The sequence below is a fragment of the Podarcis raffonei genome, chromosome 14 (assembly GCF_027172205.1).
Source record: "Podarcis raffonei isolate rPodRaf1 chromosome 14, rPodRaf1.pri, whole genome shotgun sequence".
Lineage (NCBI taxonomy): Eukaryota > Metazoa > Chordata > Lepidosauria > Squamata > Lacertidae > Podarcis > Podarcis raffonei.
The window spans coordinates 27,019,136-27,040,330 of record NC_070615.1 but is presented as its reverse complement, the minus strand read 5'-3'; the positions used below and the strand labels follow the sequence as shown (position 1 = coordinate 27,040,330).

General features: G+C 50.5%; 1 protein-coding gene across 10 annotated transcripts in view; it reads left to right on the top strand.

Annotated features, from left to right (window-relative positions):
* Positions 1-5,497: 5,497 nt before the first annotated feature.
* The window catches only part of TLE3 (TLE family member 3, transcriptional corepressor), a 49,507-nt gene continuing 33,809 nt past the window's right edge, over positions 5,498-21,195 (top strand). For 5 of the 10 annotated variants that reach the window (XM_053365213.1, XM_053365215.1, XM_053365212.1 and 2 more), the window contains exons 1-4: positions 5,499-6,598; positions 7,221-7,321; positions 8,620-8,683; positions 11,160-11,204. In XM_053365213.1, coding sequence (XP_053221188.1) covers positions 6,575-6,598; positions 7,221-7,321; positions 8,620-8,683; positions 11,160-11,204 — 234 coding nt within the window. In that variant the 5' untranslated portion in view covers positions 5,499-6,574. Of the gene's footprint in view, positions 6,599-7,220; positions 7,322-8,619; positions 8,684-11,159; positions 11,205-21,195 lie in introns of all 10 variants that reach the window. The other 5 variants (XM_053365217.1, XM_053365211.1, XM_053365214.1 and 2 more) reach the window with 3 other exon arrangements.

The window sequence follows — 21,195 nt, the reverse complement described above, 5'->3', positions numbered from 1 at the left end:
ATTTTTAACATTGAATAAATTTTTGTTCTGGCAGGCTTTCCCACCTGGAGAAGAGAGTCTTTACCACCATTGTCTTCTTGCTAAAGGTAAAGGGACCCCTGACCATTAGGTCCAGTCGTGGCCGACTCTGGGGTTGCGGTGCTCATCTCCCTTTATTGGCCGAGGGAGCCGGCATACATCTTCCAGGTCATGTGGCCAGCATGACTAAGCCGCTTCTGGCAAACCAGAGCAGCGCACGGAAATGCCGTTTACCTTTCCGCCAGAGCGGTACCTATTGATCTACTTGCACTTTGACGTGCTTTCGAACTGCTAGGTTGGCAGGAGCAGGGACCGAGCAACAGGAGCTCACCCCGCCGCCGGGATTCAAACCGCCGACCTTCTGATCGGCAAGTCCTAGGCTCTGTGGTTTAACCCACAGCACCACCCGTGTCCCTGTCTTCTTGTTAGGGTTTATTTTATTTATTTGCTTCACTTCCCATCCCGTCTTTCCTCCAAGGAGCTCATGACATACATCATCCTCTGTATTATATTCACAGCAACCGTGTGAGGTAGGACAGGCGGAGAAAGGCAGTGACTGGTCCCCAAGGTCACCCATGAGCTTCATGGTCCTGAGTCTCTACCCACACCACCACACTGTCCTCTTTTAAATGTATTTTGTGCTTTAAAACTTTAAAAATTATCTCCTGGGAAAATCGCCCTAATCAATAAATTAATCGCAACGATAACCATGCAGAAGACGAGGCCAGCTTCAGGGACTTGTCCCCACTTGATCCAGCTCCTCGTCTCCCTCCTGGATTCCATTCCGGAGTTCCCTGGCCGCCACCGCACTCGGGGTGGAGGGCGGTTGTTGCGCGGTGCGGTGCCAGCCTCGCCTGCCTTGTGTCCCACGTGGGGCCGGCTCCCCGGCGCTCCAGCAGGCCTCCAATCGCGAGGCAGCTGCCCGGCTGCTTAGGCGGGGTGGGGGAGGGGAGGCGGCCTGCGACCCTGGAGCGCCCACTCGGCTGCAACAGGAACGGATCCAATTAGAGGCGCGGAGGAGAAGGCAACGTCCCCGGGTCGGGGGGGAGGCGGCCTGAAGACGCGGGCGACTAATGAGCTGCAGGAGGGAGGGGGGCTTCGGAGGCTTTAGGTTTTTTTGTTTTGCCCGGGGAGGGAGAGAACGCCTGGGGGGGCAGTCCCTCCATACTCTCATCTCCCCTCCCCCCCATGTCCAACTTCAAAGCAAGCAGAGACCCCCCTTCCTGCAATTCTGATTTGAGTCCCCGTTTTAAAAAAAGGGGGGGTCAATTTAGCAAAGGGGGAGAGGGGACGTGGCCTATTAATTCCCCCTTTCCTCAAATTCCTTTAAATGCACACACACATTTCACTTCCTCGCGGCAAACGAGAGAAACGGCCCCTTCATTATTATTATTATTTAAATAGAAGCTTCTCCCTTTGATGCATAAAATCAAATTGATATTTAGCCCCTCCTCCTCCCCTTTTTCTTTTCTCATTCTCTCTCTCTTTTTTTTTTTTTTTAAATGCACGGCTCCCTTTTTACCACATGGTAGTGACAGATTGTTTGAGCTGGAAGGAGAAGCCATTCAGAGCTAATTAAGCGGCCCTTTCCAAGCAGGATCCGCGAGCGCCAGTCTCGGGAAGGCAACCTATTTGTCAGCGCTCGGGCTCCGGCCGCCCCACGTGCCTTTGACGGACAGGTCTCCCGGCTTTGAGTGGCAGCAGCGAGGCGCCCAGACCAATGAGAAGCCGGCGGAGGGCTCTCTCCCCCTCCCATTGGCCGGGCGCCGCTTCCCCGTCTCCCTCCCGCGCGTGTGGTTTGGTTTCCCCGCCCCGTTTCTTTACACGACCGCGCCCCACGTGGGACAAGGAAGACGAGGAGGGGCGGGGCTCGCTCCTCTCTCTCTCTCTCTCTCTCTCTCTCTCTCTCTCTCGTGACGTCAGGCGCGGGGAGCCATTTTGTGCTTAATAGGCGCTGCCCGGGAGGGGCGGGCGGGAGCTTGGCCTGGGTTTCTCCTTCAATTAATTACTGCCTCTGTTCCTCCGCAGCTGGGAGCCGTCTGGGCCGGGCCTGGGCTTGAGGAGGGGACGGCAAAGGCAAGGCGGGCCCCCTTCAGCACCAGCAGCAATTGCCATTTGCAAATGCTCGACAAAAGCAGCAGCAATTTGCAAATGCTCCGGCAAGAGCCAGGGCCAACGGAGGCCCCGCAACCGCTTCGTTAGCATGCAAATGCTCCCCTTTGTCTCGCTGTCGGAGCTCCAGCTGAACTCCGCGGCGTGGGAACGGCCCTCGGCCCCGCTTCCCGGAGGCCCGCTGGACTGTGCTCTGTGCCCTGCGTTGGCAACCCTCGGGGTCCAGGAAGAGCTGGGCTCAGCCCCCAAGAACGCCTGGCTTCCTGGCTTTGGGAAAGGCACTCTGCGCACCGCCAGAGGCACTCTTGTGTTAGGCGCTGTGTAAGAAAGCTCTGCAAAGCAGGTTCGTGGTTTGGGAGGCTTAAGTCACTGCTGCCTTTGAATCACCGTCATTGTATCAAGACACATCTAGGCGCACAACTCCAGCAATTAAGTTTTGCGCGCGCAACTTTAGGATTGCAACCTGTCATTTGGCCCATACTTGCTACCACGGAGGAAAAGTGGCTTAGAATCCCTTGAAAGGTTAACGTTTCAAATCCCCCCGTCTCATTGGTATCCCGGGGCACGTAAAGAGCGTTGTGAGCCCCGGCTAGGGATGACGCGGGACGATCGTGCCAAGAGGGGGTTCATCTGAAACAACTCGGGGTTCGGTGTAGCTACCGCCGCTATCGGCTCCCCCGCTTTTTGGGGATCACGCGCAGCTGCTGCGCCGGATCCGGAAAGGGGGCGGCCCGGCGCAAGCAACAGGCCGACACTTCTTTCTGGCCCTTCCGGGGCCTGCCTGAGCGGTGCTTTGTTGCAAATCGGTGCAGCCGAGTGTGTGACTTTAATGAAATTACTTTCCTCCCCCCCCCATTCGGGGGGGGGGCTCCATCAAAGCCTCTCAGACTTTCAGAAGAAAAGGGAGTGAATAACAGGTAGCGCAGTGGGGGGGTCGTGTTTGCATAAAGCACAAGGCACCCCCTCCCCCCGTCCTGCTGGTGGGCACATCAAAGGCAGGGGGAGGGGCGGGCCCAGCGCCCCCCAGGAATTCTCCCACCGCCTGACTGCTCCCCCTCTCCCTTTGCAGCCCTGCCAACCGTTTTATCGGCCCTAAATCTTCCGAAGTGAAAACATTAAAATGACAAAAGCGATTTTGTTTGTTTTATAGCTTCTAATTGGGGCTGCTTTGCAGATCTAATGAGATTAGGAGGGAAAAGCGCTCTCGCGTTCACACGGGCTGCGGAAACAAGCACCGCGATTGTTGTCCGGACCGCGCTTGCCTCGTGGGGGGGGGGGCGCTTACCCCTCGCCTCGACGGAAGGGTCGCCTCGGGCCTGGGAGACAGCGATTGGGTGCAAGACCTTGCTCGCCCCTCTGCCTCGTGGAGGGCCCGGCCACCCAGCCTCAGTTTCCGTTCTGTCCAAACGCTTTAAATTACAGTCTACAAAAATTGTATCTGTATATTACAGGGTCTAGATTACCCTTGGGGATCCCCTATCCAACTCTACAATGTTATGATTCTGTAAAATTGTATCATGAGGTCATCTTCCAGTCTTTTTTCTTCTTCCATTTTTATTTTATTTGACATGCCTTCAGTTTCCCTAGAAAAGTGATCACTTGACTGCACACAACCAAACAATATCGCTCAGGGGTGGAGTTATTCTGCTGAAAATGTTGAGTTGAAATATTTCTAGGCCGCCTGCCCGTCCAAGACAGTTAACAATAATAAAACAGGATAGAAAAATCAAGAAGAGGAAAGCGAAAACCTTCAAATCCTTCCCAAGTTAAAGGTGATAAAACATCCTTGGCCAGCTGCATCAAAACCCTTTCCCATCCCAACCAGGAGGGATTCCAGGCTAAGCCCGTTTGAAGAAGCTTCTGAAGCGCAGTCGGTGTTTAGATACACCCGCAGGGAGTTCCAAAGGCATTTTAGATTCTGGAGGAAAATGGGCCTACAGGCCCTCCGCCATTCAGAAGGTTAGGTTTGCTGATTCAGAGATCAAAGGGTGTTACCAGACAGGTGGCTATTGTGGGATGAGCTGGTAACTATTCCCCTCCTCCCCCGCTATAATCCGGATTGTCCCCTTCCTAGGAAAATCTGATAAATTAAAAACAACACCCAGGTTGCCAAGGGCCTTCGGTGAGAACTGACCACCCCGCTGCAATACTTATCTGCACCCAACACGTGGGAAGACAATTCTGCTGTCTGTACTGCTGGGGCGGGAGGAAGAACTGGACTCCTGTCCTAAAAGCATTGTTACTAAAACAGCAACAAGATCTGGCAGCGCTACAAAGTCTTAACGCACGGATGAGGACGGCAGCGGCAGCAGCAGTTCTTGTGTTACTACTTTGTATACCCCTCCAAGGTGGCGTATGACTTTCTTTCCCCCATCCTCATTCAATTCTCACAACAACCCTGTGATGTAGGTTAGGCAGGAGAGCCTACGACTGGCCCAAGGGTCGCCCAGTGAGCTTCATGGCCCAGTGGAGGGGATACGAATCCTGGTCTCTCCCGGTTCGTAGTCCCATACCCTTATATCGCTATGCCATCTGACATCTGAAGGCAGCCCTGTTTCGGGAAGCTTTTAATGTTTAATAGGTTATTGTGTTTTAGTGTTTTGTTGGAAGCCGCCCAGAGTGGCTGGGGAAACCCAGCCAGGTGGGCGGGGTATAAATTATTATTATTATTATTATTATTATTATTATTATTATTATTATTATTATTATTATTATTATTATTCCACCTTGGCTCTCGCATTCGATGGTCTCTCCTCCGCCTAACACGTTGTGCCCCCACTCCAAAACCTGAATGGGCGGGGCGGGGCGCTTCTCTTCTTGCTATTCCCTCCTCACCTTCCCCGCCCGCCCCCGGAAGTGTACAGACAAACATACACAACTTCCTAACTCATCATCAGAAGCGGCCTCCCCCCCCCCACCGGGCGCGGTGGCATTTCACGTCGGATTATATCATCAGCCCAAACCGCAACCCAATGATCCCCGGGCAGAGAAGGAGAAGCCCCCCCCCCCACGCCTGGGCAGGAGCCGTGGGAAAAAAAGGAAAAGGGAGGGGGGCAGACTTGCTGGGGAGGGGGGCTGCAGCGAGGAAGGAAGGAAGGAAGCGGCCCGGCGTTGGGGGTGGGGGTAGATCGGGGGAGGGTCCGCTGCTCCGCTTCGCCTCCCTTTCCCCGGTTTGGACGCCAGGTGGCACCGAGAGGTTCCCTCCCTCCAACCCCCTCCTCCTCTCCCCGGCCCCTCCCGCACTCGACCCGGACGCCGACCAATCACGCGGCGAGTGGCTGCGGCCCCCACGTGGGATCCCCGCGCTGTGATTGGCGCAGAGCTCGCTCAGCCCTTCAATTCATTTCTTCCTTTCTTCTCTGCTCGGCGTTTGCTGCTGCTGCTGCTGCTTCGCCTTTCTCGGTCCTCCCCCTATTTGGAGCGCGACGCGGAGTTCTCGTGTTGCAGCGGCGGCGGCGGCAGCAGCAGGAGCCTCGCCTTCTGTGGGTGGCATTGCAAGGCCGGATTGGAGAAGTGGGGAGGGGGGGGGTTGTGCCGAACGACGTTTGCTCGCGGCTTGTTCGGGGTGGGGGCCGCCGCTACAAGCCTTTGAGGATTTGCCTCCTTTGAAGAAGCGACCTCCCCTCCCCCCTCTTCCCCCCCTCCCGCTCTCTTCGCCTCCATGACCGCGGCGACCCCGTCTGGATCCGGCTGCGCTTTCTTGCGACGGGGAGGACCGTGGGAAGGAGAACAAGGGACGGAGCCCGCCTGACTCGGCTCCGCGCGCGCGGGGATAGGATCTCGGTGGAGTTACTGCGAAGGAGAGAGAGAGAGCCCCCCCCCAACCAAAAAACAACAACAATCCGGGCTTTGTTTTTCTTCTTCGTGTGGTTTTCTTGTCTCCTTGCGAGCGACCGAGGAGGAAATCGTTGCAGCCCCGGCGGCCAGGGAAAGAGCAGCCGGGCGGATTTGCAAGGAAGTATCGCCCCCCCCCCCAACACTCCGCGGCGTTTGTCTCGTCTCCTGCTCTGCCCGAGGAAGCTTTTTCTGGTGGATCTGCTAACAAAAAGGAAAGCCCAGCCGTCCGCCGGCTTCGGAGTAGCTGCGGATTGTGCGTGTGAACGCGCGCGCTTGGGTGTAATACCAACGGAGGGGTGCCGTTGTTAGAGGGAGGCGATCGTCTCTTGCCTTCTTCCTCGAGCGGCGGCGGGGGAGCCTTTCCGAGCCCGGGGAGGGGGGTAGGATGCCCGGAAGGGGCGGCGGCTCCCCCTCGCCCGCCATCGCCGCTGCCCACCCGGGGGAAGCCCGGCCGTCGTCGTCGCTGCTGCTGCTGCTGCGCTCGGAGGACGAGGAGGAGGCGCGTCAGGCTCCCGGCCGTGGCGGCGGCGGCGGCTGCTGAAGCGCCCGCGCTCGCCTCCTTTGTCCAGGCTCCGGAGGGACCGTCGCTCCGATCGCGGGGCCGGCCATGTATCCCCAAGGGAGGCACCCGGTGAGTAGGTGGCGGAGTCGAGGGAGGCAGGGAGGGAGGCGCCCTGCTCGGCCTTCCCGTGGCCTTTGATCCGGATCGCGGCCCTGGGGGCTTGAGCCGCATGTAAACGGAGCAGCGCCCCTTGGGGCCCGCTTGGGAACTCGCCCTTTTTGGGGGGTGGGGTTTGTCGTGGTGGTCTTTTCCCCCTCCCCCCATACACTTCCAGGCACCCCCCCTCTTCACTTTTCCCTCCAGGAAGCCCGCGTGCATATGTGGGGCTGGTGGGGGGGAAGGAATGGGAGCCCCGAGCCCCCTGCTAGTGGTGTCACAAAGAACTTACTGCTTAAAAAAATGTGGGGGGTCCTTGTTTATATTTTTGCTTAATTGTGCAGCACCCCCTTTTAATCGGGTGAGCCAGGTGTCATAAGACTAGATTTTTATCAACCGCTTTTTATGTAGGCTTTTAGGGGGGCAAGGATTTGGGGGAGATTAGTATGTAACTTGCACTTCTTCCCCAGTCCTCTGGGAGGCATTTTGGGTGCCTACAGCTGGGGTGTGTGTGTGTGTGTGTTGATGATGGGCTTGTTGCCCCAGAGGACTTACTGATAAACCTGGTGGGGGGGCTTTCTTCTCCCCATTCCAGGCACCCCACCAGCCTGGCCAGCCAGGCTTCAAATTCACCGTTGCCGAATCCTGCGACAGGATTAAGGACGAGTTCCAGTTCCTGCAGGCTCAGTACCACAGGTAACCTTGCTCTGGCTCCTTCCTCCCACCTTGCAAAGGTGAAAGGCTTATTAATCCTGACAGACGCTGAAGGGTTAAAAGAGCAGGCGGTTTGGAGTGTCTTAGAAACCACAGAGCTGGCTGACATCCAGGCTGCTTATTGTTCTCCGCTCTCTGTTCACTTGGGGCTCACCCTCCCCCCTTTCACTTTCTTTAAGAACATTTGGGGGAGTTTCCAGAAAGGAGTTTTGCAGCCCTGTCTGCTAGGAACATCCATTTATTTCCTGCACATCGCCTTTGCTAGTTAGTAGCTGTTTAGCTGAAGAAAACAACCCCCTTGCCTTCAGATGTGTTCCTCTTCCCATTGCTTGCTAAGCTGTTTTGATTGCAAGGAACACCCCAAGTGTTACCATCAAGCACTCTTAAGGTTCCTTACTTGCAGCCCAATCCCATCTAGGTTTTCTTGGGAGTCAGTCCCATTTATTTTAGGGGGATTTACTCTCAGATAAGAGGCAGTCCCAAGCAGGCTTCCATAGAAAGCCTGCTGGCACACAGTCAGAGGCTGTGTGTTTAACACCAAAAGTAAATTGGGCATGTTATTTCAGAGCTGAGAGTTTTAATCTGCACAGCTTCTAGGCATTTTTGGGAGGATTTGCTAAGAAGATCCCAAATTTTCATGCTAATTCCCCCCCTACCTTTCCACCTCAATATCAACTCTCTGGCTTTTAATTTGCTGGCATCATTAAGAGGTTCAAGATAGGTCCTTTTTCAGGTTCTGTAATTGAAGCTCCGAGGGTTAGGCATAAAAAAAAATCAAGCCTATTTCTTCAGATGTTTTTTGCAACTCATCTGTCAGAAAAAGGTTGCCTTTTCACTGAGGGTACCTCCGATTTAAAATACGGTACTTTATCACAATCCTCCAGTAAATGAACGAACAAATGCCACTCATTGGCAGTGTATATAATTCAGGCTCTGGTGAATTTCCAGTGACACTTTGTTCATTTTAAAAAAATAAAATCTATGAAGTCTCTTGCCTCACAAGAGCTGTGCTTCACTCACCTGTAGCCTTGTGACCCTGTTTTGAATTGGCTCTTTGAAGGATCAAGTGCCTTGGAGCATATTCAGAGTGCATCCTTTTTCATAGTTTGCATGTCTGCAGAGTTAATGGGGAAGGAAGGGTTTCTGGGTGAAAAGGCATGACTTTCAGGTACCCTTTCCTTGACTCTCCACTCACCCCACCCTGCCCGTCTTGTTAGCAACTTGAGTGTTTCTGGGACGTCGGAGTTGTGACAGGTACCCTCTCTCTTTTTCTTTTCTAGTCTTAAAGTAGAGTACGACAAGCTTGCGAATGAAAAGACAGAGATGCAGCGCCACTACGTGATGGTAAGAGAGACTCTTTGATGGCGACTGTTTGCCTGGGGAAAACCGGACCTCTCTGACCCAAGCTGGGTCACTTGGAGTTGTAACCCAAAACATTGGGTGGAAGGCTTCTTTCGGAACTCACGGGGTCTCATATGAGGTTCCCGTCCCATTCCGCTCCACAAACCCTTTTCTACCTGTCCACCTTGGTGTGCCCTTGTGCTTTCAGGGAAGCACTTTAACACACCTGGCTAAATGGCCCATGTCCTTAGGATTTTCTTAGGCAGTCCTGAGCGTTTTCTGCTGTTCTATGGAATATGCTGCTAATATGACAGTTTTTTCCATATCTGAAAAATAATAGCTGTTGGCTCCCTGTGGACATATGTGAACAACCGCAGTGTTTATAAGCCCTTGGTGGTGTGGTGGGTGCCCGACCTGGGCTTTTGCTTCTTTGCCGCAGGAAACTCCCTGAAAAAAACCCGCAACCCCAGGAAGTGCCTTGATTCAGTTCCACACGAGTCCCTCCGTTAACTCAGCCCAGCTGTAGCCAGTGCAGCCTCCCCAGTGGGATTTGATTCCCCGTAGCTGTGTAAATGCCTAATCGCTGCGGTGTGTGGTCAGTTGTTGCTTTTGCTACAGGAAAGCCTTTCCCGGGAAGTGGTCCTCGCAGTTGCTAATAATCCCTGTGGTTGTGGCAGTTCGGGGAATGCCAGAGGTTAATAGCCCTGGCAGAACCAGGTATTGGGGAATGGCTGTCAGAAACTGATCGGCCGTACACAGCTCAAAGGCATTTAAAGGGTCCTTTTTTGCAGTAAATGTGATGGATTGGCTCTTGCTGGCTATATGGCAGAATAGTTGAGTTGAGTCTGACTATTCGCCATGTTACTCCTTCCAGGCATGGTTGGGCCTGACCTCATTGGGAGCCTCATGAGCACACCAGACGCCCAAATGAGGTTTTGCCCCCCTTTTGCCTCCCCCCCCAAAAAACCCTGGGTTTGTAATGCAAGGCTGCAGGGGACTTGAATCAAGGGCATCTTGTTTTCTCAGCTAGGTTCTCACTGAGGTGGTCTAGCCTGCACATTTTAAAAGAGCAGCAGACATTCTTGTATGTAGAACACCAGGGCAAAGGGGTCTAGATTCAGTTTCTCTTTCACTTGCTGGTTTCATATTTGGAGGAGGTTGAAGCCTGTGACACACACACAGACGCACACCCGAGGAAAGTGGTACAGTCCTGAAACAGGTTGACCACTTCTAGTGTGTCTGCAGCCTCCAAAATGTCCCCCTTTCCTCCTGTGGCCGGCGCACGTCAAATGATAGATTGTGGCCACCCTGTAACAAATGCAGCTCATAGGTGGTTGTACTCAGAAATAAGACCCACAATGTTCACTGGATTTTGCTCCTGAGGAGGTGTGCCATGTGGGCAGCAACTCTCTTCACCCTTTTCCACTGGCTGTGCTGTGGACTAACACATCTGGAGAAGTCTGGATTGGCTGTGCTCTTCTCAGTTGTACATAGCACAGAGTGCAATTGGTCCTACCTCCTTTGTGTGTATAACATGCAGATATGCATGCCACCGGCTTAGCATGCATGCAGCCAGTCCCTGGAGTGTTGAAAGGGCTTGAGAGCTACTGTGGTGTAGTGGTTAGTGTTGGAATAGGACCTGGGAGACTGGGTTCAACTCCTTGCTCAGCTCTGAAGTCAGTCATGGGCCTCTCGGGCTAACCTACCTTGCAGGGTTGTTGTTGAGAGGGAGAACCTTGAGCTCTTTGGAGGAAAAGGTGTATAAATGCAAGAAACTCAATGAATTGTAAACCTCACAACAATCTGAGAAGGGAGTTGAGTGGTATTATGTCAAATTGTCTGTGTGTCAGGGTGTGGGTGAGAGGGCATGTCTAAAGCAATACAGTGAATTCCTGGTGTGTTGCCCCATCCCCAGCTGCTATGCAGCACAACCTTTAATTAACAATTAAAAACATCGTGTTCATCAATGTAGGACACTTTGATCCCGGCTGAGCCCTTTTGGACGTAGGCCTTCCTGGTCAAAGGTAGCGGGTTTTCTCAATCCCGCTTTTTGAAATCCCTTAATGACAGGTGCTGCTTATCAAATAAGCACCTTTCTGCATGTGTGGTGTGTTACACCCTTGAGCTGTGATGTTGAGCGCAGCGCAGAAATAGCTCAAGATGTCTCCCCAGAGCCTGTGTGGGTTGTCTTGCATCCAGGAGACAGAGAGCACGCAGTTCACGGCTAGAGCTCTCCTAAGCAGCTTTCGGAGAAGAGGCAGGCGTGTCAAAGCATTGTCATCTTGTTAAAGATATGTCAAGCAGGGTGGACACTCTGCGGCTGCAGCCGTTTCTTGGGCTCCTGCAAAGCGATAGCAAACCTTTCTTTTCTCCTCCTCCTTCGCTTTGAGATACTGGGTACCATATTCAGGATACTTCCAAACATTTATTGCATGATTAATGAAGATCTCTCTCTCCCCCCCTTTTTTCTCTTTTTCAGTACTATGAAATGTCTTACGGCTTGAACATTGAAATGCACAAGCAGGTGAGTGTCTTTGCTTACTGTGTCCCTGTTCAGTGGTCTGTTGCCTCTCCCCTCCCTCTCTTCAGCTACTTCAGGAACAAGGCTTGGGGGGTAGAGAACATTAAGCTGTTGCCAGGGAGATTTGTGCGAAAATCAGGGCACTGCAAATGTTGCCCCCTTGGACTCGATTCAGAATGACTTGTGGGAGGTGAAGAGGTGTGCACGACGGTGGCGTTTATTTGGCATTTGAAATTCCTTTGTTTTCATTGGGCTTTGGAGTTGTGGAACTCTGACCCTTTCGCAACTGTGGTTTTGAGCAAATACTTGTGTTTTTGCGGTTGCTGTGTTGCACCAGAGCAGTCTTGCTCCCTCCACCCCCATCTCTCAGCATCTCCACATCCTGCCCCTTCTCCAACCAAGTTGCACTTTCCTCTTTTGCAACGCCCGTTTCTGTCACATGACGTGTTGCAATGCATTGGTGATCTCACTGCTGTGGAGATCCCAGGATCGCAGAGGTAGTTTGTCTGCTGGCATCTTGGAATGCACCACGGCAGTGGGGTGTCATTCACATGGGATCCTGGCATAAGGAGATCTGTGGGGTTGGAGAGCATATCAAGTCCATCAGTTGACTGACAGTGACTGGGCTGTGGTCAAAAGTTGGAAGCATTGGCCTGTTTAACACAACTGACTTTTATAGCTACTGTAGTTTTATTTCTTTTTTTAAAATATCATTTAAAATAAATAAAAACTGTAGCCTGGCTATAGGTGTAACCAGGTGGGTAGAAACCAGACAGAAGAAGAGTTCAATGACCTACCTACTCCTCTCTTTTTTTGGAAACCTCACTGCGTGTTGCTTAAATTTTATTCCAGGATAGCAGTTTGCTTTTTTAAAGCAGCAAAGTAATTAGCAGAAACCTGGAGCGTTTTGTGTTTATAGTCACTTTTTTTGTTTTAATGAAGCTGATGCTTAATGAAGTTGTCAAGCACCCAGGTCTTACTGAAAGTTGTAATTATCTCTTAGAACATTGTCCAGGGGGGTTGGGGGGGGTTTGGATGGTGCCCTCAGAAAGATTGGGTTATGGAAGTTGATTTTCTATTGTTGTAAGTTTAATTTGGTAGAGTTAATAGGTTCGTCCTTGTTTCATATATGTACACAGCCCTATGACAATAATGTGAAGGGCAGTGTATTAGTATTCCTCTAAATAAATGAGTGTTGATAGAAATGTGCTTTGTATGTGTTCAAGGGCACACTTTTTTGTTACATAATCTCACCGAATGCCTGCTTCTTTAAAGAAGGGGCAGGGCCAAAAGGGAGTAGACTGTGGTACATATATAGGGATGGACAGAAGGCAGATGAGACTGTGAAAGTGGTCATGGAGTCCTAGAATTGGAAGGGATCCTGTGGGTCATCTAGTCTCACCCCCTGCATTGCAAGATTCTCTAACAGATGATCACCCAACCCCTGTTGAAAACCTCAAATGACTGAGAGTCCACCTCCTTCTGAGGGAATCCGTTCCGCTGTTGAACAGCTTTTGCTTTCAGAAAGTTGTTCCTAATGTTGACTTGGAACCTCCTTTCTTGCCATTTGAATCCATTGGTTCAGGTTCTACCCTCTGGAGTAGCAGAAAACAAGTAATTTGGTCAGTGCTTCTAAGATGACCTTCTCCAATTTGGTGCTGTCCAGATGTTTTAGGACAATCATTCTTATCAGCCCCAGCCAGCATAGAGTTGTTGGCCAAAACAACTGGAGGGTACGGGGTTGGCAAAGGGTGTTGTAAAAGATCCCCCCTCCCAACCCCAAAAAACTTGGACCACTGGGAATTTGGAATCCTTTCCCCACCCTTTACAGCTCTGCCAGATCCCCTACCCCTTTTCTCAGTAGCCACATGACCCGGAAAAGCTGTCTGTGACAATAGTTCAGACCCCCATAGTCAAATTCGGCTGAACTGCCACCATTTCCCGAGAGTGACTGGCTTGCAAAGAGTTAAACTCCTCTTCCAGGCGATAGTATCTAATGACTATTGCAGCCCCACCTGTTTGTCTGGCAAAGAGGCAACTTCTGTCTTACTCTAATGGCTCCCCACCCCCCCTTCTCCCCCGCAAGGGCAGAACAAGCTGAGCTGTTTGGGAATGCGATTTGCTTCCTTGATAAGCTTAAAACCTTAAGGAGCCTAGGGCCTGGGCGCATGATAGCAAAACTTCAAGGAATGAAGTTATTGAGATCAGGCCTGATTAGTTGTGATGCCTTGGAGGGGAAGAGCTGGAGCTTAACAGCGGACCATAGAACCATAGGATTGTAGCCTTGGAAGGGACCCCAAGTCATTTAGTCCAGCTCCCTGATTCCTCATGCACTGCATGGTTAAACAGTTTCAGGAGGCAACTTGGATGGTTTTAAAACAGAATTGGACCAATTTTTGGAGGGGAAAGCCATTGATGTCTACCAGCCATGATGACTACGCTCTGTCATCAAAGTTTGAGGCAGACAATGCTTCTGAACACCATTTTCTAGAAACCATAGGAGGGGAGATTGTGCATGAAACCTGCTTGCTGATTTAACCTCAGCCATCTTGTTGGCCGCTGTAGGGAGAGGATGCTGGCCTTACCCAGTGGCTCTTCTTAGGCTGTGATGGAATCACAGCTAAGGAATCCCTGCCAGATGGCCATCCAAGCTCTGTTTAAAAACCTCCCAACAACAGGAGTCCACACTCTTCCAGTGGAGTCAATTCCTCTGCTCTTGCCCTCAGAAAATTCTTCCTAACGATTAGCCAGAATCTCCTTTCTTGTCATTTGAATCCATTGGTTCTGGTCTTACCCTCCGGAACAAGCTTGCGCCATCTTCCCTCCAGATATTTGAGAATGGCTATCGTATCTCTGCTAAACAAACCCGCCTCTGCACATGTCCTAACTTACCAACATCTTTCGTAAAGCTGTGTTGCCCAGAACTGGACACAGGACTCCAGGTGGGCTTTTTGACCAAGACGTAAGAGATCTTGTGCTTTTTAGGTTTTTGTATTCTTCTTTTTAAACTGGGCTTCAACGTGTGCCTCACTCTCTACAGGTCACTTACGGCCAAAAGAGCAACTAACCAATGCAATAAAGAAATAAGGAGAGTTTAGAAGCTGTTGGGGAAAATACCCAAAAGTCTCTGTTCCAGGCAACTGAACCAGGCTACTGAGAGACACTTTGGTATTTTTCCTATCAAAGCTTTCTGGCCCAGTGGAGAGAGCCTCCCCTCCCCTTATTGTGTGGCTGCTGCCCTCCAGAACTCTGCTCTCAAACCTGATTTAAAGGCCTATTTCCATTTGCTGCTTTATATCTTCGCCCCTCTAAGAGAGTCGTAAATTAGCGGCTGCAGATTTCGAGCTTTGAAAGGCCTGTGGAGGCGAAGAAAGTGCCAGAGAGGGACTCTTCAGACTTGGCAATTTGGCTGGGTGGTTGTTGTTTTTCTTCTTTTTCTGGGGGGGGGGGATAATTCACTCTCTGCAAGCAAACCCCTCCCAGCCTACGTCTTGCTTTGGGGGACGGCTCCTTTTGATGCCGGGTTCCCTGGCTGGTAATTATGTCAGATTTATATCTGCGCGAGGGGGTGGGCGGGCAGCTTTGTAGTCGATGTGTCTGTGTGATGTTTTTGGTTGGAGATGGCATTTTAAGGATTATTGAACGAAATGAAATGAGCTGCCTTGATTGCGAGGGGAGGGAAAACCGATCCTTTAATCTGCCTTCTCGCCTTGCCTCTTCCAGCAGGTTGGGAAGAGGATTTGCTGGGCTCAGCTGGTAGCAGGGAGTTGGCCCTCCTCTCACCTTGCCTTCGCGCCCATCCACTCACATTGATGCTGCTTTTGCCAACCTGGGGTCCTCCAGGTGTTTTGAATGGCGACTCCCAGTTTTCATCCAGAACATCTGGAGGGCAAAGTGGCCAGGATGAAGAAAGCTGGTCTAATGGGACTTGTTTGGGGCGACTGTGGCTTTTGTGGGATTTGATTTGAAGGCAAATGTCTGCCTGGTGACGGCAGAGAGAAGTGCGGGGCTGTCCATTATGTGCTCACCTGGCCTGATCTGGGACCCCATGGAACAACGTTCATAGTTGGGTGAGGTCCCTGCAATGGGTGTGGTGGGGCAGGGGAAAGACAGAATGAAAGCAAAGATGGTTTGGGGTGTCTTGAGAAGCCTAGAGATGGCTGGGAACAAAGCCTCACCCAGTCTTCATTAAAAATGTATTTTTCTCTTGAATGTAAGACATTCTGTATAGTTGCTGAGCATGTCAGAACCCTTTAATTCTAAGTTGTGTTGGAATTCATGTGCCCCTGCTTCTCCACAGGAGGTTCATGAGCATGGGCCTTTTTGGTGGTGGCCCTCCCTGTTTGGGGATGACTGTCCCCAGGGAAACGCGCTTGCTGCCAATCTTATTTGTCTTTAGACAACAGGGAAATACTTTTCTCTTTTCACCCTTAAGCTTGAGAGATTGACCTCTTTTAGCTGGAGCAGGATTTATTTGTTTATTTATTTCATGAAATTTATACACTGTTTGACTGTAAAAAAAATACCCCTTGAAGTCTGTAGGATGACTCTTTCAAAAGCAGTTACTTGTTTCAAGTGGCCTCTGGGGAATAATTTTAATTCTGCTTCCTCTCTGTTTCCATGGCTTTGAAAGGGTTTAGGGTGGTTTGGAAACCACCTGTGGGCTCCTCTTTGCCTGGGGAAAGCCCCTCACCAATCCCCAATTCATATAAGAAATGGAAAGCTTTCAGACATCCCATTCAAGTCCTAGTGGGAGTGAGCCCCAACACTGCTATCTCCTTTGTTTCAGCTGCTCCTAGTGTCATGGTGATTCAGGGTATGTGTTTCAGTCTGTTGTTAATACTTGCTCATCCCCAAAGGATTCCATCGGGCAATTCATGACTTCTGGGATGATATCCTGGGGGAACAGTCAAGGAATTCTAGGGTAATCTTCCTATATACATAAAAATGTAAGGCTATCATCACACAGCCGGCATTGGAGGATTTGTAGTGTTTCAAAACAATCCATCTAGTGTGGAACTGTTCACACAGCAGGAAGAGAAAGAACTTGATATTTTAGTGTGACAGCACCTACACTTTGGAACTCCCTGCCAATTGACATCAGGCAGGTGCATTACTGTCCTCTTTGAGCACCTGCTATAAACAGTTTTGTTCAGCTGAGTCTACCCAGATGTTTAGAAATTGGATGCAAGTCTTACCTGTTTTTAGTCTATGCTAACTTTTCGAATGTCTTAAATTGTTGTTAATTTCTCTTACTTTGAGCTTTTTAAAAAACAACAGCCAAGCAGTGTATAAATTTTATCAAATGAGAACACATTGGTGGGTTTTGTGCAGGCTGCCTTTGAATGGCCTCTGTTTAAGGATTAGTCATTGATTGGCTTTTACTACTTGTGAATCCTGAGTGGGAAGAGAGAAGGGTTCAATCATTTAAAAAAATTATTTAGCCGCTGGATGAGAACAGCTGTTAACACAAGCTGCCATATGTGTTTGTGTGCATGTGCGGGTGCATGCGCACACACACTGAAGAAACGCAGCCAGGAGATGTTAAATAGAAGGCCTGAATGAAAAGACCCCTGTTGCTCCTCCTCTGGCCAAGATACTCCTGCAAGTAAATCCCAGCCACTAATAGTGGTGTGGCTGCTGAGCAAGGAGGTTCTGAGCTAACAGACTTCTCAGGTGACCTGCATTAGCTTTATCTGCACACCATCGGGTAGACGCTTGAATGATTCATGCTGTTTTGTGCCCTCCAGACTAGCATGGCAGAGCAAAGCGCAGGGTTCCTTGGTGGATGTTTGTCTTTGAGTATATAAAAATCGGAGGAGATTTCTTTTGGGGAAATGGCAGCGGGTGCGGCTGTCTGGAGGCTTTGATGAGCAGTGGATAACTAGGAGAAGTTGGGAACATGGGAAGCTGACACTGAGTCAGAACATTGGTCCATCTAGCTCAGCATTGTCTACACTGACTGGTAGCAGTGGAAACTCTTGGGGGTTTCGGCAGAAACTCTCTCCCAACCCTACCTGGAGATGCTGCTGGGGTTTGACCCTGGGACCTTCTGCCCGCAGAGCAGGTGCTGCCGCTGAGCCTTTCTCCAAAAGGCCTAAAAATGCATCAAGTACAACTTGTTGCCACTTAGGAGACATCCAGACAGATTGAAGGATGCTCTTAAAGCAAAATTTCACAGCAGGTTTTAGCTGCCTGTGAGTGGTCCTTTGTGTGGTGCTAGAACTCCTGCCTCTGGCAAACTAATGAGCACGAGAGTCCTCTCCTCTCTTGCAGTTTCCAGCAACTGCACTCAGCATTGCTGCTTCCAGCTGCGGGCAGCATAGCCGTAATAGCTAGCAGCCATTGATGCTTTTTGGTAACCCTTTAAAGCTGTCTAGATGAGTGGCCATCCCAGCTTCCTTGTGGGAGTGAATTCCATAGTTTTAACTCTGTGCTGCATTGTAGCAGTTAAAATGGCTGTTTAAGCCTCGTGCTTTAAAATAGGTAAAATAATGCCAAAAGATGGTATCTGCCTAATTGGGTGAGCAGAGGGAAGCCAGGTAGGTAGCTGTGTTGGTCTGACGCAGTATAAATATATTTAAAAATTCGAAAAAATTGTCCAGTAGCACCTTAGAGACCAACTAAGTTTGTTCTTGGTATGGGCTTTCGTGCTCATGCACACTTCTTCAGATACAGTGGTACCTCGGGTTACATATGCTTCAGGTTACATACGCTTCAGGTTACAGACTCCACTAACCCAGAAATAGTACATCGGGTTAAGAACTTTGCTACAGGATGAGAACAGAAATTGTGCTCCGGCGGCACAGCAGCAGCAGGAGGCCCCATTAGCTAAAGTGGTGCTTCAGGTTAAGAACAGTTTCAGGTTAAGAACGGACCTCCAGAACGAATTAAGTACTTAACCCGAGGTACCACTGTACTCTGAAACAAAAGTCACCAGACCTTTATATATAGTGAGTGGGTGGGGAGGGGTATTACTCAGAAGGGTGGTGGGAATGGGTGATTGGCTGGTAGGTGTGGTAAACCTGTAGCTTTATCATGTATAATGAGATAAGAATCCAATGTCTCTATTCAGACCAGGTCTCTCCATGGTTTTAAGTTTGGTAATAAGTTGTAATTCAGCAACTTCTCTTTCCAGTCTATTTCTGAAATTCTTTTGTAACATGACAGCTACTTTGAGATCTTGTATAGAATGTCCTGGGAGACTGAAGTGTTCTCCTCCTGGTTTCTCTGTCTTGTGATTCCTGATGTCAGATTTATGTCCATTTATCCTTTGGCGTGGGGACGCGGGTGGCGCTGTGTGTTAAACCACAGAGCCTAGAACTTGCTGATCAGAAGGTCGGCGGTTCGAATCCCTGCGACGGGGTGAGCTCCCGTTGTTTGGTCTCAGCTCCTGCCAACCTAGCAGTTCGAAAGCACAAATTGCAAGTAGATAAATAGGTACTTCTCCAGTGGGAAGGTAAACAGCGTTTCTGTGTGCTGCTCTGGTTCACCAGAAGCGGCTTAGTCCTGCTGGCCACATGACCCGGAAGCTGTCTGCAGACAAACGCTGGCTCCCTCGGCCAATAAAGTGAGATGAGCACTGCAACCCCAGAGTCGGTCACAACTGGACCTAATGGTCAGGGGTCCCTTTACCTTTATCCTTTGGCGTAGGGTTTGGCCTGTTTGTCGAAACCAGAGTGCCTTTTTAGCCTGGTGGCACCTGCTGGTGACACACACACACACACACACACCCCCCGGCCCTCTCTGCTTTGAGGTTCCAAGAACATTGCATCAGCTCCAGCTAGTGATCTCCTTAAGAGATAATACTAGGAATCTGCCAAGTGCTTGAGATCCCCCAAGTTGCGGGAGCCCCCTCCCATTTAGCTCGGCTCCTTTAGTTAATGGTAGGGATGCCTGGATTCACATTACAAACCCCCACCCACCCACCTCGCTGCCCCCCCAAATATCTATTGAATCTCCTGGCTGGGCGTCCTTATTTTTATCTCCTGAATCAGCCTCGTTTGCCTCGTGCGATTGGCAAATCCGTAATAACCGTTTGCGCCCACGCGTGCCCACACTCCTCCCTGAATTTAATTCTCATCAGCGGCGCTCTCCATCCTGGCTAATAACGCTTTGCTGCCGCAAATAGCTTTCAACACGCCATTGAGAGCCTGGTTGAAGAGCGCACTTGAGCAAGTGCTAGACAGCTGGAAGTGCCCCTAATTGTCTCCCCGAGTGAGAACCGCTTGGAGGCTCAAGGACCTTATTTTCATCTGCTTAGAGAGACAATATTCTGCTTTCAACAAATGCTGGAGGCACTTGGGCAGATGGCCTCATCCCCATCCTTTCCCCCTGCCCGCCTCTGCCCTTAAAGACTCCTTGGGAAACTGGAGGGTGGTATGCAGAAGCAGATAGGTGGCTGTGTGTGTTGTTGTTTTTCCAAAGGGGAAGGGAGGAATTCAACTCGTTTATCCTCTTGGCTGGCTGGCCTGTGCTGCCAAGGCAAATGTCAGCAGGGCTGCTTGGTGACCCCTCTGCTCACCCCCTGGGGGGCTCGATTCTCCTGTGTGCCCCCTAAATCTGTTTCAGGAGCCCCCCACAATCCTCTGGAACAGATTTCAGAAGGGTGGGGGAGAATGTTGGCGAGTGAGAGGGGAGGGGAAAGTCCTGCTGCTGAAACAGAAACTCTTGCACTAAATGGATGAACACTGTTCAGCACCCAAATGGCAATCATCATCATCATCTGCCCTTCACCCTAAGGTCCCCAGGGCAGGTTACAACAACAACAGCCACTCAGAGTGTGGCTGGGGCAACCCAGTCAGATGGGTGGGGTACAAATAACACAACAACAACAACCCACTACAGTGGTACCTCAGGTTACATACGCTTCAGGTTACATACGCTTCAGGTTACATACGCTTCAGGTTACAGACTCCACTAACCCAGAAATAGTACATCGGGTTAAGAACTTTGCTTCAGAATGAGAACAGAAATTGTGCTCCGGCGGCACAGCAGCAGCAGGAGGCCCCATTAGCTAAAGTGGTGCTTCTGGTTAAGAACAGTTTCAGGTTAAGTACAGACCTCCGGAACGAATTAAGTACTTAACCTGAGGTACCACTGTACTGGAAAAAATCTAATAAAATAACAATAACATCTAAGATTTTGATTTATGTGGAAATTCTTTCCTATTTGGTTGTGTATTTTTTTGATGTGGTTTATTTATTGTTTATGACTTTTGTAATTATGTAAATCTTGTTATGCTGTAGGCCGCCTTGAGCATTGTTTTTTTAACTGTGGAAAGGCGGCATACAAATAAAAAATGATGGTAAGGCAGTGGGGTTGTCTAAAGAGGTGACTGGGCAGAAATAGGAACATAAGATGAGCCTGCTGGATCAGGCCAATGGCCCATCTAGTCCAGCATCCTGTCTCACTGTGGCCAACCAGATGCCTCTTCTGGGAGTCCCGCAAGCAGGATTCAAGCACAAGAACATCCTCCCCTCCTCTGGCTTCCAGCAACTGCTATTCAGAAGCATTGCTTTCTCCAACTCTGAAGGCAGAGCACAGTCACCATACCTAGTAGCCAATGATAGCCTTTCTCCATGGACTTGTCTAACCCTCTTTTAAAGCCCCCCCAAGTTCCATAGTTTAGCTATGCGCTGGGTGAGGAAGGACTTCCTTTTATCTGTCCTGAATATTCCAACATGTCACTTCTTGCTCTTCTTTTCTCTAAAAAACCCGAAACAGTGCAACCTCTTCTGCATAGTCGCTCCCTCCCCTTGACGGTTTGGGTTTCCCTTTTCCCAGCTTGCTGGACTGTGGGCCAGCCAAGTGGGTGCCCTCTGCCTGTCTTGCCCTCCTGCTCCCATCGCCCCTCGTGGGCACCGCATTTGTCTACCCCCTGATATGGAGGGTGGCGAGTCTGTGTAGATCACAGGTAGCAGAAGGGGCAATAGGCTTGGGTGGCAGGCACGTAGAGGTGAAGATTTGGACATGGGGTGGAGTTGGTGGGCAT